The sequence below is a fragment of the Lytechinus pictus genome, chromosome 10 (genome assembly GCF_037042905.1).
Source record: "Lytechinus pictus isolate F3 Inbred chromosome 10, Lp3.0, whole genome shotgun sequence".
In the NCBI taxonomy this organism is placed as follows: Eukaryota; Metazoa; Echinodermata; class Echinoidea; order Temnopleuroida; family Toxopneustidae; genus Lytechinus; species Lytechinus pictus.
In genome coordinates this window covers 20,749,111-20,763,830 of record NC_087254.1, presented here as the reverse complement: position 1 = coordinate 20,763,830, position 14,720 = coordinate 20,749,111, and the positions used below count along the sequence as shown (strand labels likewise).

At 36.1% G+C, this 14,720-nt stretch overlaps 1 protein-coding gene across 3 annotated transcripts in view; it reads left to right on the top strand.

Moving 5' to 3' along the window:
• Positions 1-14,720, top strand: part of LOC129269252 (multidrug resistance-associated protein 1-like) — a 59,643-nt gene that overhangs the window by 19,780 nt on the left and 25,143 nt on the right. For all 3 annotated transcript variants that reach the window (XR_010294852.1, XM_064105530.1, XM_064105531.1), the window contains 12 exons: positions 1,871-2,125; positions 3,075-3,278; positions 4,526-4,672; positions 5,840-5,924; positions 6,341-6,407; positions 7,025-7,151; positions 7,854-8,030; positions 8,626-8,793; positions 10,000-10,207; positions 10,857-10,941; positions 12,744-12,894; positions 13,901-14,114. Coding sequence is in view for 2 of the 3 variants with exons in the window: in XM_064105530.1 (XP_063961600.1) it covers positions 1,871-2,125; positions 3,075-3,278; positions 4,526-4,672; positions 5,840-5,924; positions 6,341-6,407; positions 7,025-7,151; positions 7,854-8,030; positions 8,626-8,793; positions 10,000-10,207; positions 10,857-10,941; positions 12,744-12,894; positions 13,901-14,114 (1,888 nt within the window). In the remaining variant the exon portion in view is untranslated. The remainder of the gene's footprint in view (positions 1-1,870; positions 2,126-3,074; positions 3,279-4,525; positions 4,673-5,839; positions 5,925-6,340; positions 6,408-7,024; positions 7,152-7,853; positions 8,031-8,625; positions 8,794-9,999; positions 10,208-10,856; positions 10,942-12,743; positions 12,895-13,900; positions 14,115-14,720) is intronic.

Genomic DNA, 14,720 nt, shown 5'->3' with positions numbered 1-14,720 from the left:
ATTTTGTTGCGTTGGCTCCTTGATCGGGATTTCCTGGTCTTTCTGTCTTCTTTTACTTTTCTTCATGTAGACAGGTTAAGTGTCTACCTCCACAGATGATGCACACTCTCTTATGTCTACAGTCTCTACCACGATGTTCATCTATGAGAGCACAACCAAAACACAACATTCTCTTCAAGAAGAATCTTCTAGAATCTTCTTTCTTCGATGGGTTTCCTCATGAGGCTTGCACATGATTCGATGTGATGCTTTCCACTACGGAAAGGATATGATGAGCTATTGGATTCATCCTCCAGTCCAGAGATAGCAAAAATCTGTGCATTTCTACCACTTCGAGATTGACTTGATGAGTTTAAAGGTTCCAACTCTGGAATGTTCGATCTATCAGCTGCTTTCTTCACAAATTCTATAAAACAAAAGAATGGGGGTTAACTTAGTGGGCTGTTAGTTTCACACTATCTCTCAATTTCATCTCACCATCCATATTCCAAGTACTTTGGCAACTTCGCTACAAGCTTCACATTCTCTTGGGGAAAGTCCAGGATTCCTTGGTTCTTGATCTTTGTCTTGGCTGACAAGGCCTTCTGCAGGAAATCGGAAAAGTCTCTCAGTCCACTTGCGTCTTTACTTTCAATACTTGGCCATGAACAGAGCTTGTGTATGGAACACTGAGAGCACTTGGGTTGCCAAACCTCTTTTCCATTTCTGCGCAAGCCTTCTGATAACCATAATCTCCTAATAACAAATAGTGTTCAATGATTTCTTTAGCATTTCCACAAACGTAGGTGTTCAAATAGTTTAAATTGTTAGAGTCACTAATTTGCTTAGCATCCACCATGCAATCAAATGCATTTTTCCACAAAGGATAAGTTATTGGTTCACCACTAAACATTGGAACATTGATCTTTGGTAGTTGACTAGTTGCTACCAACTGGTTACTGACGTCACTTTGTCCAATAGCAATGCGTGTGATTTGGGCGATGCAAGCTTTCAATGATGATGTTAGACTGTCCTACCCAGCTGGCACCCCTGGGTTGCTGAGACCAGGTATTGAATTGGTTCTCTGATGAACTCCTGCCTCTTCTGGCTGATTAAGGTGGATCTTTTCCTGGGAATCAAAAAATCTTTGCATTCCCTCCCTCTTTTCTTCTTTTCCCATTCCTCTGAATGAAATCTCTGAATCGTATTCGCTCAGATCTATAGCTTTCATTTGAGCTAATCTTTCACGTCTAGCTACGTGAGTCTTTCTCATTCCAATCTCCTGTTGTACCTTATCTAGTTGATGTTGGAGTGAGAGTATTTAGCCAAAACTCTGTTTATTGAGGATAAAGGGTGGCAGCCACAATAAAGCATCCTTGCTACCCCATGGACTATCCACTCCTCTCCCCATGTATATGCACCTTTCATATTCTTGTAATGTACATCTTTCAACTTTTATACCAGGAACAAGGTGTCTGTTTGATTCTTTCCGTCCAACGTAATGTCATTTTCTTCTTGTAGTGTTCACAACAGGAAGTATTTCCAAATATTCCATTCTACTGGTATTTGGCAAGATTCCATTGTACATAAAGGTTTTTATGAACACTCATTCATGAATTCAAATGAAGATAATACAAAACAATTAAGGGAACAAAGAATGAACATTAATATACATGTACATAATAGAAATTGGAATGCCAGGAGCAGAAATAGGTACTGTGTTATTAAGCCTTCTGCCTCACTTCCAGTGTTGATAAACATAAATGACAGCTTTGATGAAATGGTGCCCTGTTAAAAGCTACTGAAATCTTTGCGTCTAATTTGTTGATTTATCGTTGAAAAATTTACTTACAAAATGCATCATGCTTCCCTTTTTAAATTAAAAAAAAAGTCATTACAGCTATCCAGTGCAGCGCGGAAAGGAGCCACCGTTGGTGAGATAGTCAATCTGATGTCCGTAGATGCTCAACGTTTCATGGATCTGTGTACCTATCTCAACATGTTATGGTCCGCACCGTTCCAGATCTCTGTCGCTCTGTACTTCCTGTGGCAGACTTTGGGGCCATCGGTCCTGGCTGGGTTAGGGGTTATGATCCTGATCATCCCCATCAATGCTTTTGTAGCTATGCAAGCAAGGAAACTACAGGTAAGCACAACAATTAGTCTTCACATGATGTAGAAAAATGAAGATATATACAAAGAAGCTAGGATGACATACAGTGGTGCTCAAAAGTTAGTGCACTCCTTCATGCTGAGTGTTGGATGTAGACAACAACACTACATCGTTCGGCCAGCCCAGAGAAACAAACTTTATTTGATGTAGTATTTGATCACCTGACTGCACAATTGAATATGTTAAAGATGGCAGAACTTGAACACTTTTAAATGTTCATTTTCTGGTGGGGTTCACTAATTTTTAGCAACATTGTATTCTACTGGATCGGTATCAATAGGTGGATAGAGGTACAGTGCGCTCTTTTGAGGCCAGAAAAGTACTCCAATAGGTCAAAGGTCAAGTGTGCACAAAGTTCCACATTGTTTCAATTGCATGTGCATGTGGGTGAAGTATGTATGCATTGGTATGGCCCCAAATACTCTTAATTGTGTACTTGGAGTACTTATCCTGTAGCTTCAAGGTAATGTGTGTGGCAGTGCCCAACAAGCTCCTTCCAGTTTATGGATATCAACGGTCTGCAAGCACAGATCATAATTGACACTTTAATCAACAGATTGGTATCGAGTCAAATGTAGTCCCCCAATTCTGATATTAATTCAGGGTAAAGTTCACCGTTTTCTGGTATTATACATATTCGAAAAGCGTCTTGCAAAAGTTGGTGATGGAAATTTAGGCCTCGTGATATAAATGAATGTTTGTGGTGTATTTGTAGTGAGGCAAATGAATTTATTTTATTGCACACCATGACTATTTCAGTTTAGGTTTAACATGTGCACTCCATGGTAGAGATATGTGTACATTCACTTGATCGGATGTTGGAATGGAATTTTAAATAATCTGCGAATATACAGTGTACCAAGGAAGTTACAATACAAACATGAAGCAAAACTTATTATACTTTCTATTATTACTGAATCAGGTGAAACAGATGCAATACAAGGATGCCCGAATCAAACTAATGAGTGAGGTGCTTAGTGGTATCATGGTACTGAAGCTATATGCCTGGGAGGAGTCCTTTCAAGCCAAGATTCTTGCCATCAGAGATAAAGAATTGAAAGTACTACGTCTTGCTGCTTATCTTAATGCTTTCACTTCATTCACATGGACCTGCGCACCTGTTCTGGTAAGGAATACTTGCCTCATTCAATCTCCTTTCTTTAATTCACTTGTTAACCCATTGGATTGTATTCTGATATTAGTTGAAATCATTGACCCAAATTCACAAATGTGGGTTTGAATCTGCCCTGAACAAATGTAGATTTTCTGGATTAATTACTTTTGATCTAGTGTGTATATAGAGAAAATGTCTGAAATTAATTTTCTTCAGCAAAAATTGTTTCATATTGTGTTGCAACCCAGGGGAATGGGTAACTGGCAGGATTAATTCATTGAATGCACCAAGTGCCTTAACACTTATTAAACTTGGGGGGGGGGGGTCAATTCGACCCCCTCAACAAATTTTGCCGCTACACCGCCGTGCAAATTTTTTTGACCCCTCTGCTCGCTGACATTTTACTTTCAAGTCTTGCGCATCTTTTGAGACAAAATTTGCGACGCCCGGGTACTCGGTTCCGAAATCACGCAATATGTTGTAAGCGCATGTCAGTCCCAAAATTGCCCTAAAATGTGATTATGTGTTCAAAGTCAATGCAAATTGTGTTTTTCAACCAAAAATCATAAATGTATAATTATTTTTGCTTTTGTTGGTTTAGATGGATTTATTTTATGTTGTTTATGATCGCAAAAGGATCCTGACAAAGTTCATCGAAAAAAACAAAGGTTTGAAAAAACAAAGAAATACATAAGAACTAAAAAACAATAAGATACCTTAGATTTTTTTTTTCTGAAACTTTTTTGTAGGTTTTTGTTAGAAAAATCTATATGTTCACCAAAATTAGCATTCTACTAGCTTTATAAATTGAGTTAAACACAAAAACATACACAAAAAAACAAAATTAGGGCAAATTTTATATGCTTATTTGCATAATTAATTTATAGAAAAATTTAAGCAATTAATTTTTTGAAAATTTTACTATACAGTCTTGTAGTTTACATCCGGCTCTTCACGTGTGCACATTTTAGCGTCGATTGCGCAATCAACAACCAAGATCTGAAGGGGGGTGGGTCAAATTGACCCCCCCAGTATATGTTCGTCTGAAATAGCCCAGTTAAGATAGGGTTAAGCAGCTGGAGCTAAAGCCAGGATGATATATTTATTAGATAGATTTGGGTCTCATAAATGCTATTATTATTATTATTATTATTGTTATTATTCTTCTCTTCTTCTTCTGATACTGCTGATTGGTAACTTCATTAATAGAATATGTGATACAAAAAAAATTTATTTTCCTCTCTCATGTGTGTCTTCAGGTTTCTGTGACAACGTTTGCAGTGTATGTGGTATCGAATGAGAACAACATTCTTGATGCAGAGAAAGCCTTTGTTTCAATTGCTCTTTTTAATATCCTCCGATTCCCCCTCACCATCATGCCAAATCTCATCTCTAATATCGTGCAGGTATGTAAAGTTTATTGATTAATTTCTAATGTTGCTATTAAAAACATTCTCATGGTTGGGAGAAAATATTAGGATAGATCCAACAAGTAATTTAGAGATTGGTTACCAACATGGAAATTGTCATTCTGAAAGAGAAATCTTGAAAGCTTCTTTATTTGCGACAGTTAATTTTTTCAAGTCTTTTTGTTGGCTTTTCTTAAAATTGGCTGCATTAAAGGAGAATGAAACTCTTGGAGCAAGTTAGCTTTTGTGAAAGCAGAAAAATCAAAGAATAAGATCAACAAAAGTTTGAGTGAAATAGGACTAGCAATAGAAGAGTTATGAGCATTTGAATGTCGAGATCACTGATGCTATGGAGATCCTCCCATTGGCAATGCGACCAAGATCTATGATGTCACAGATGAACAACTCTCCCCTTTTGGACACTGAAAATATACCCCAAAACATCTCTTTTTGCTCATTCTAATCATATGACAAACGATTCATCAATGATATAATGTTGTGAAACCTCTGTACATGTCCTCTCATACAGAGAATACACTTCTCCTTGTGATAGACTCCATAAAAGTGAGAATATAAGTGAAATAAGTACTAAAGTAATGAGGGAGTTGTACGTGTGTGACATCACAGATCTTGGTCGCATTGCCAATAGGAGGATCTACATGGCATTAGTGATCTCGACATTCAATTGCTCATAAGTGATAACTTTCTTATTATTCATTCAATCTTCCTCAAACTTTCAACAATATGTTTCTTAAATTTTTCTCTTTGATATGGATTCAGCTGGTTTCAAGGGTTTCATTCTCCTTTAATGTTATTTCTTTCCCTGTAAAAGTTTATCTGAAATAAATGATAATTGATCAAACATATGTTCAGAATTTTAGAAATATGTTGATAATCATGGAAAACTTATTATGTATTCCCGGTGCATTGCCAATTTAAGACTGATAGTAATTTCTTTCATTTACATTGTTTAGCATCGAGTGATAGATACTGATAAAAAATGGCACATTATGTGTTTATCTATTAACTCATTTTTCTTTGCATTTTATGTGATTTTTTATATGGCTCTTCATCATGATTGATTGGACTACATTACAAAAAAATGGTAATTGTCGTTTTTACAAAATGTGGTTATTGTGTTTATGGTAACTTTTGTTTCCACAGACCAGTGTATCATTGAAACGATTGGAGAAGTTCTTAAAGAATGAACAGCTTGACCCGCAGAATGTTGACCATTTCAACATGCCAGGTTTGTAGGAAATGATTTCCAGTTTCAGTGGATTTTTCTTTTTGAGTTTGCAGTGTTCTTGTATCATATCTTCTTATTCCTTGATTTGAAATGAAATTGTCTAAAACAGTATGACTTGGAAATAATTTAGCTTTTCTTAACTTGTTGTTGGTAAAGACTCATCTTAGCTTTTTGTATCCTATACACTCTCTTTGTGTATTAATCCAATTCATATTTTTGTGCTAAGTGGCATAACACATAAAAATAACTAATGCCAATCAATTAAAATCACCAAATGATAGAAAGTATTAACATTGAATTGAAGATGTTTTTCATGAACTTCAGTGTATCAAGTCATGATCGAATGTTTATATTTTAAATGAATATTAACTTAAAAGGATTTCTTATATTTCTTTTGCCATGTCTTTGTATTTCAGGTCACTCAATAACTGTGGATAATGGTCATTTCACTTGGGATAGAGAAGAAAAAACAACTCTTACAAAGTTAGTTTTTACCTTATTTCATACAGATTGAGTTAGTTTTTAGCTATTTCATACAGATTTATTCCTGAGATTTTTTCAGAATCATATTTGTTAATTGAACTTTCTTGTATTCCATTTTCAGTTTCATGATATGTTACCTGTTTCCATATGTTATTTCAGATTTAGACCATCATGTTAAAATTGCTTTGACTTGTATGTGAAAGTGGATTTAAATTTGAGAGTTCATTAGAAAACGTAGTAGTAACTCTAGTAGACCCTCTGATGCTTCTAGTGTAAAGTATTTTAAAACCTTTCTTTCTGAATCAAAATAGTTGCTGTTCTAGCTTGCATCACAAGCACGCATGAAAATGCATCAATAGTAATAGATATGTACAAGGGGCATTTGATGCACAGTCCCATACACCTAATGTAAATGTTATACAAACTTGTGCAAATTACAGGTGTATTGCACATTCATCATAACACTATTTTCACATTCAAAATGGTGTAAATGGTACCAATCACACTTCAAACTGCTTTGACAGCTGCATATAGGGGTCTTAGGGGAATGCAGCTTATTCTTTAAAAAGTTAGCGAAGGAAATTAGGAAGATGAAGTATTTATTTTTATTTTGTTAGCATCAATCTTGACATCAAGCAAGGGTCGTTGATAGCAGTAGTTGGACAGGTTGGATGTGGGAAGTCATCTCTTCTATCAGCATTGCTTGGAGAGATGGAGAAAATAGATGGTAAAGTCTTTATGCAGGTAAGTCTCCCCTGAAGTATTATATCAGTTTTACTCCAAAGATTCGAGAGTCCAAGCTAGCGCTTTTATTGATCTAACAAAATTTTGTCAGGATTTAAAAGATTGTACTGATTAATCCCAGTCTATGCAAGAGTTTAAAATAAAAAGAATTGAAATCATATTTAATGTAAATATTTGTTCAATAAAGAAAAGTTACATTTTCCCCTCATTTTGCTCTCTAGGTTTTAGAGTTTATTTTCATTTGCCACGTTTGATGAAGAATGGTGCCTTTAAGATCCAACATTGTTTTCTCTTTCTCTACCATTCACCACTCTTTGACCCCTGTTATACATTTCTCCTCAACAAGATGTCACATCAAATGCAACACTAAGATACATTTTGTAGTTTTCACATTTATGTCATTTTAACTGGAAGGGTTTACAATATATCACCCAATGATATCCCTGAAAAGGACTGTATGTATTCGTTTTTGAGTCACTAATAGCTTTTTAAGAACTGTTGTCAGCTTGGAGCAGTGGGCTCCTCTATTTTGTTGTCTATATTTCTTAGCAATGTTTACATAGATTTGAATTTCAACATAACACATGTTTTTCCTTTTTACAAATATAACTAATCTCACTCATTGTTTCTCCATGCCATCATGGTAAGGCCTGGGGTATTAATCACCATCAGTGATATTTTTTTTGTCCTTTCTTTTTTCAGGGTTCGGTTGCCTATGTTCCGCAGCAAGCTTGGATCCAGAATGCAACATTGAGATCCAACGTTATATTTAGTAAAGATCTTCATGTTACTAAGTACAAGCATATTATAAAGGCTTGTGCATTGGCTAGGGATCTTGAAGTGCTACCGGGCGGTGACATGACAGAGATTGGTGAAAAGGTAATCTTATCTTCTTAACTCAAAGATAAGTAATTGATCAAACTATTGATAAGTTGTACATTGTCGTCAGTTTTCTCAATATAATCAGTTGTAAAAAAAGTTTTAAAGTCAGTTTCGAAGCATTGTGTTGTGGGGTGCAAAAACCACTAAGCCCACTTCTTTACTGTTAAGAGAGGAATATAATAATAATAGCTGGATTGTTTGACATTGTTTGGAAGATTTTGTACAAATTTCTTTGATAGTGATATTATTTTTTCTCAAGTGGTGTAAATATTTGTTATTATTCTCATTTGTAGGAAAGGAAAGATGTGAACCTTCATTATACTCAACACAATGCATTAATTACCATGTTTTCTCATTCAAAGTGATTACAAACCTCATTTAATCACTTTCCCCTTTGCTTGAGATTCATAGTTGAATGTTCCTTTAATTTTCAAAATTTTACCCATAGCTCAGCTATCCTGTATGTTTCAGGAAAAAGTGGTCAGCCCACAAGCCTTTCATGATAACGGTACGTTCATGATGAAATGCACAAGTTTTGGCTATGACGTAAGACTCTACCATTAAGAGGTATTTGTCTTTGATGTGTTTACAGGGTATCAACCTTAGTGGTGGTCAGAAGCAGAGGGTCAGTTTGGCCAGAGCTGTCTATGCTAACACTGATGTGTACCTACTGGATGATCCCTTGAGTGCAGTGGATGCACACGTTGCTAAACATATCTTTGGACATGTCATCGGACCTGAAGGGCTTCTCAAAAACAAGGTAAGGATACAGTTTCCCTACTACAGGTGACCAGCATCACCAGTGCTGACTTGCCTCCATCGACTCTGCATGAAGCAACATATTAACCACAAACGAGCTCTAATACAAAGTTGTGCGTTCATGATACACACAATTTCTGTCTCGTTGATTCTTAATTCTTGTTTCATTGGATTCTTGTAGTAAATCATGATTGTTTTATGGTTAGTCACATTTAAAAAAATAATCCAGTAGCTCTTCGTGAAGCTTAGTGAAACGTAAGTGTCAAGAGCCATGTAGGGAGATGAGAAAAGTTTATTTTATTGGCAGGACGTTTTCATTCCATTTCATAATATTACTTAACTCAAGTATAAATTAAATTCAAAGAAAACAGATTTATTTCATGGATAGACAATGCGGTTTAGTTGCAGAATGTATCATCCATAGTGAATTTCCAATATATGACCAGCCACCCCTAAACCATAAGTAAGTCACATGGAAGGTTCTCTTATAAATACCCAAAATATGAGTTTGGTCTTCAAAAAGGAAAAAATTAGAACATTAGCTTATCTGAAAATGTATTCTCTTCTTCATGCTGTAAAAATTGATCCTGTAAAGTTGAGTAGACGACAAGATACAAAGGTTTCTTTGACTTTGACCATTTTTAGCGATTGCTTGAAGTTTCACCTTGATTGCATGGTATGCACATCTAATGTGTTGGTGAACAATCAACTTGAAACAGTGTTTCCTCCTTATTTTGTTGAGCCCTTGGTGAATTTCTTTTGCGATCAATAAAGTACAAGTACCTGTGAGGGTTAATGTGCGTCAATTTTTGACAAGTTTTAATATTTTAGAGCTGATATGCTTTTTTCAAGCTTAATGACAAAAACGGTATGCACATCTAATGTGTCGTTGAACAATCAACTTGAAACAGTGTTTCCTCCTTACTTTGTTGAGCTCTTGCTGAATTTCCTTTGCATTCAATCAAGTACAAGTACGTGCAAGGGTTAATGTGCATCAATTTTGACAAGTTATAATATTTTAAAGCGGATGTGCTTTTTCAAGCTTAATGAAAATTTATTTTGGGCAATTTATTTTTTGTTTTGTGGTGACTGGTCACATATGCCCATTTGTTTTTGTCTATGATGAATATGAGGACTAGCAATGAAATTCTGGTTTGAATGATGCGGTTCTGAATTTTAGTAAAGTGCCCTATTTGTTTCTTGACAGACCCGTGTCCTGGTCACCCATGGGATAAGTTTTCTACCTCAAGTTGATCAGATCATTGTAATAGTCGATGGTTCTGTCTCTGAGGTCGGCTCTTATCAAGATCTCCTGGATCAGAACGGTGCATTCGCTGAGTTTCTTAGGAACTACAGCCAAGATGCTGATGAGAAGGAGGATGAAGAGGATGAGGAGGAGGAAGAAGATATACCAGGTTGGTATGCAAGCTGAAGTGATTTGTATACACTGTATGTGTGTAAGATTGTAGGTTGAAGTGTGTCTAAGGAAATGTGAAGCTGAATGAAACATGAAGATGATGATCTTGATGGTGATGATGAGAAGGTAGAAGGTAATCATGATGATAATCATGTTAAGAATAATGAAGCATTCCAATGATAGATTATATTGACAGTGATGATAATAATTGATGAGTGGGATGATGTAACTTCTGAAGGTTTCCATGGCAAAGAAAAAGTGTGTTGTGGTTTCACAGTACACCATGTATTCTTTTGTGGGCAATTGTTGGTCCTGAAAAGGAATACCCAAACTCGACGTTCGATAAGTGTGTTCTTGTCGTCTTCAGGAGAATGAACAAAAGTTGTAAAAGCAAGCTATGTAAGTGTGAGTTTGGACTAACAATTGCCCACGAAAGAATACATGGTGTACCGTGAGACTAGGATGATGATGAGAAGGAGGAGGAGAATGAGAAGGAAAAAAAAATAGTAAAAATATATTTGACAGATAATGTTGATGATTTTCGGTAATTACTGCCTAGATACTTTTCACCACTGGTTATCATTAAGACATGCTTATTCTCAAAGCTGTACAAAGTTTGTTTTTATCCTTTTGTTATACCCAATTAGTCAACATATCATTGGAAGATCTGACAGAGGACAAAGAACCAGTCAGAAACCTCAAACCACTCAAAGGAAAATCCAGGAAACTAAGGTAGGATATCCCTGAACCTCACTCAGTCATCAACGCTTCAGCTTTATGTTCATGGGCTGCCTTTATTGATATATTTTTGTGTACATGCAAATTTTGATGGAACTGCACATTTGAGATCAATCACAGCCAGCTCAAAAAAATACATTGCATATTCCTGAAATCAATGAATCTTTATGTTTTGTGGTTACATTACCCATAGCATTGCCCCTGGTACGTGTATGCAGTTCAGGAGTTGTTTAAAAAACTTTAGGGTTTAGTTTAAATGCATGCATCTTATTGACTAAGTAGTATACGACCATGTGTCCCCATTTCACATGATCTCACCAATTCAGTGTAGCATTCATACAACACATAACTGGGAATTTAGGGGCAACTTATCCATTCAAGCAATACTTAACTCTTTGGGAAACACCTCCATATTTTATATGTATGTTAATACTCCTTTATTTAAGTATGGATACTGGGTAGCATCTGATGCCAACTCGAATTCAAGAATCTTTGTTGCTACACCATTTAGGAGAAGAGATCGAACAACTATTTTATAGGCTTTCACTTTATGATGGATTCCCATTGTTGATATATAGACATGGTCATGCAAATCGAACTACTTCTGGGCCCCGTCTTACAAAGAGTTGCGATTGAACTGATCAATCAAAACTATTGACGGCCAGCAATATCAACATCTAACATGCATGCACGTTTGTTCAAAATATTTTCTATGATGTATGTTCATAAATTTATCGTTCTCTTAAAGATTCAGAGTGATTCTCTCTGTTTACCAAGGAGCTTGCGCAAATTTCCTATAGAAAAAATTATGACACTGATGGATTTCCATATAGTTACGATTGATTGGATCAATCGTAACTCTTTGTGAGACGGGGCCCTGGCCTTGAATGTAATGCAGATCACAAATATTTGAACAACCATAACACTGACATCCACAATGCACTTATTTATATAGTCTGCCTTTGTATCCAAGTAAAAGTTTTCTTCTCGTAGGTGTTCCATTAACCTGATTGTAAATTACAAGCGACTTTACGAACGACTGGTATCTTTATTATTTATGTACTGCGCTTTTCCCAATTCGGCCCAAAGCGCTTACAACAACAAAAGAACACATCAAGTATAGAATGAAATTGTAATCCTAAAACTCTGGACTGGAAAAAAGAAATGTCTCCAGTCCCTTTTTAAATGAAGGGAGATATGGTGATTGTGTGAGTGAAAGAGGTAACTTATTCCAATATTTGGAAGCAGTTACAGTGAAAGTCCTATCCCCAGCCAGTTTCCATGTAATTTTGTACGTTAGCCGAAGTGGGTCACTGGAGGCTCGTACATTCCTGCGAGGGATGTACAAAGTCAAACAATCATTTAGATATTGAGGTGCCTGTTTAATAACAGATTTGGTGTATTCCTTTTGTAGGCTCTAAATCATCACCAATTAAATATGGTGTACATCATTGAACACAAGAAAGGATCACCAGTCATTCATAAAGTCGCTTGTTACTTCCGAACAGCTTTATGAAACACTCACCTGATGATGATGATTTAGTATGGTCCGTCATCTGTTAGATCACATGTGCAGTATGCAGCTTATTGTTAATGTTATTGTGTTGGAAAAATATCAATAGAAATCTTGAATGAATACTGGTAATAATAGCCGTGCTTTATATCCTCAGTCAAAAAATGCTTATTAAATCCAGCTATTATTATTATTACTGTAGATGAAAAGATGACCAGGATAGGATTTTCATGATCTATATCATTTTTTTGTTAGAATAATCATAAATGTATTTATCTTACAGCAAAGGAATTGAAGCCATATCACAGTATGATATCCTCAACACACCCAGTAAGAAGTCAGATCTTGCCGTGAAGACCGATGCATATGATGAGGTTGTGATGGGGGAGAAGGAGGAGAAGCTGATACGAGATGAGAAAGCACAGCTAGGCAATGTAAGAATCATAGCTATCATCTAGGAGGTTTTTCACAAAGGTTTAAGTGTGACTTGAAGCTACACTTAAATTCCCAGTTGCAAAGGTGTCACCACATTGGTAAAATCATGCATTTTAATTGATAAGATCGCATGTTAAATATTATTTGCGGTTGAGCATTTAAGCATGAGTCACCGTAAACTTTTTGTGATCCCCTTGGCATTTGACTAAGTAACAGTAAGATCAAGTGACTGTTGGACCAAACAGTTAAGGCGACCGCACACCTTACGATTGGTCTGCGACTCAATTTTGGAATAAAACGTAGTAGAATTTGATGCTAATATTGAAACTTGGAATATCTTACTGTGTAATGTTCAAAATTATCGTACGAATACCTATGTTCAAATATGTGACTATGCTATAATCCTTCTTAGAATAAAAGCAAATTTAATATCTAGTCTTAATGACGTCATAGCAGTCGTAAGATTGGCTACGATTTGAAACTAATTTGGCCTTTACTCGAAAATTAATGGCTTGCAATCTTTCAAAATGGTTATATTAGTATTCTTTCAATTAATTTTAACCTCAAATAAAATGATATGTTCCATTCACATTTTCAGAAAATGAGCAAAATGCGATTTGTTCCAAAATCGGATCGCGAACAGTCGTAAGGTGTGCGGTGGCCTTAACGAGACCAAAATGGTAGTGATCAAGTGGGTTCAGCCCATCTGTTGCTACACTCTTTGAGAATTAGACCATCTTGTTGTAGACCAAGTAGATACAAACTACATTTATTTAATGTGGTACATATACCACACATATAATAAATATTTTTTTTTTTCTGGGGTCACTCTTGAGCTCACTAGCCCAAATTGTATTTAAGTTTACATTGGATCCTATGGGAATTCCAGGGGCTCTTTTTTTTTTTTTTTAGTTTTCCAGGTCTCTGTAGGGCATTTGGGGGGCGATTTGCCCCAAGCCCCTGTGTAATTACTTTCTCTGACACATACCTTTTATACATGTACAGGTGAAATTGACAGTATTCTGGGCCTACATTAGTTCAGTTGGAGTACTCCTATCTCTGCTCATTGTAACGCTTTACATGCTGTTCAACATCGCCTCTGTTGGCGGTAACCTGTGGCTTAGCCGCTGGAGTAATGAACCGTTAGTCAATGGAACCCAACCGGATGCAGTGAGAGACAAATACCTGACCATCTATGCATTGCTTGGACTCACACAGGGTAAGAATGGTTCATTTCAGAATTTAATGGGGGGTTGTATGATGTATTGGTATGGAAGAGCAGTAGTCAAGTGTTAAAGGGTCATTCTTAGAAAAATATTGCAATCGATGAAAGTCATGACTCAGACCCCCAACCTCACAGGAGTACAAGAATGAACACAGATAGACTAGGTTCACAGTTGCTCAGTGGTCGGCTACTCCCCATTTGCATATAAAAGCAGATTACAGGTGATTGTGTTGTAGATGTGTTACGTTTGCAAAATGGTTTGCATAAAAATTCAAGCCAAGGCATCACTTGCCATCTAGCACTTATACAGTGTGATGGCTACTCATCCAATATTTACCCTTCAAAATGTCACAAAACCTCTGAAATGTCATAGGGGGTATTGACCAAAAGATGGTTGGGACATTGAATTATAATATGTTTCTGAGAATGACCCAGTGACAAATTACTACATGATATGTAGCTATGAAAGATATCTGACCAACCAACCCAAATCCAACAATTAATCACCAGGGAATTTTCTCTATAAATAAACTAAGTATTAATGTGATATTAAAAAAGTAAAAATGGAGAATTCTTCTTCATTCTGTAAAAATTGCACCC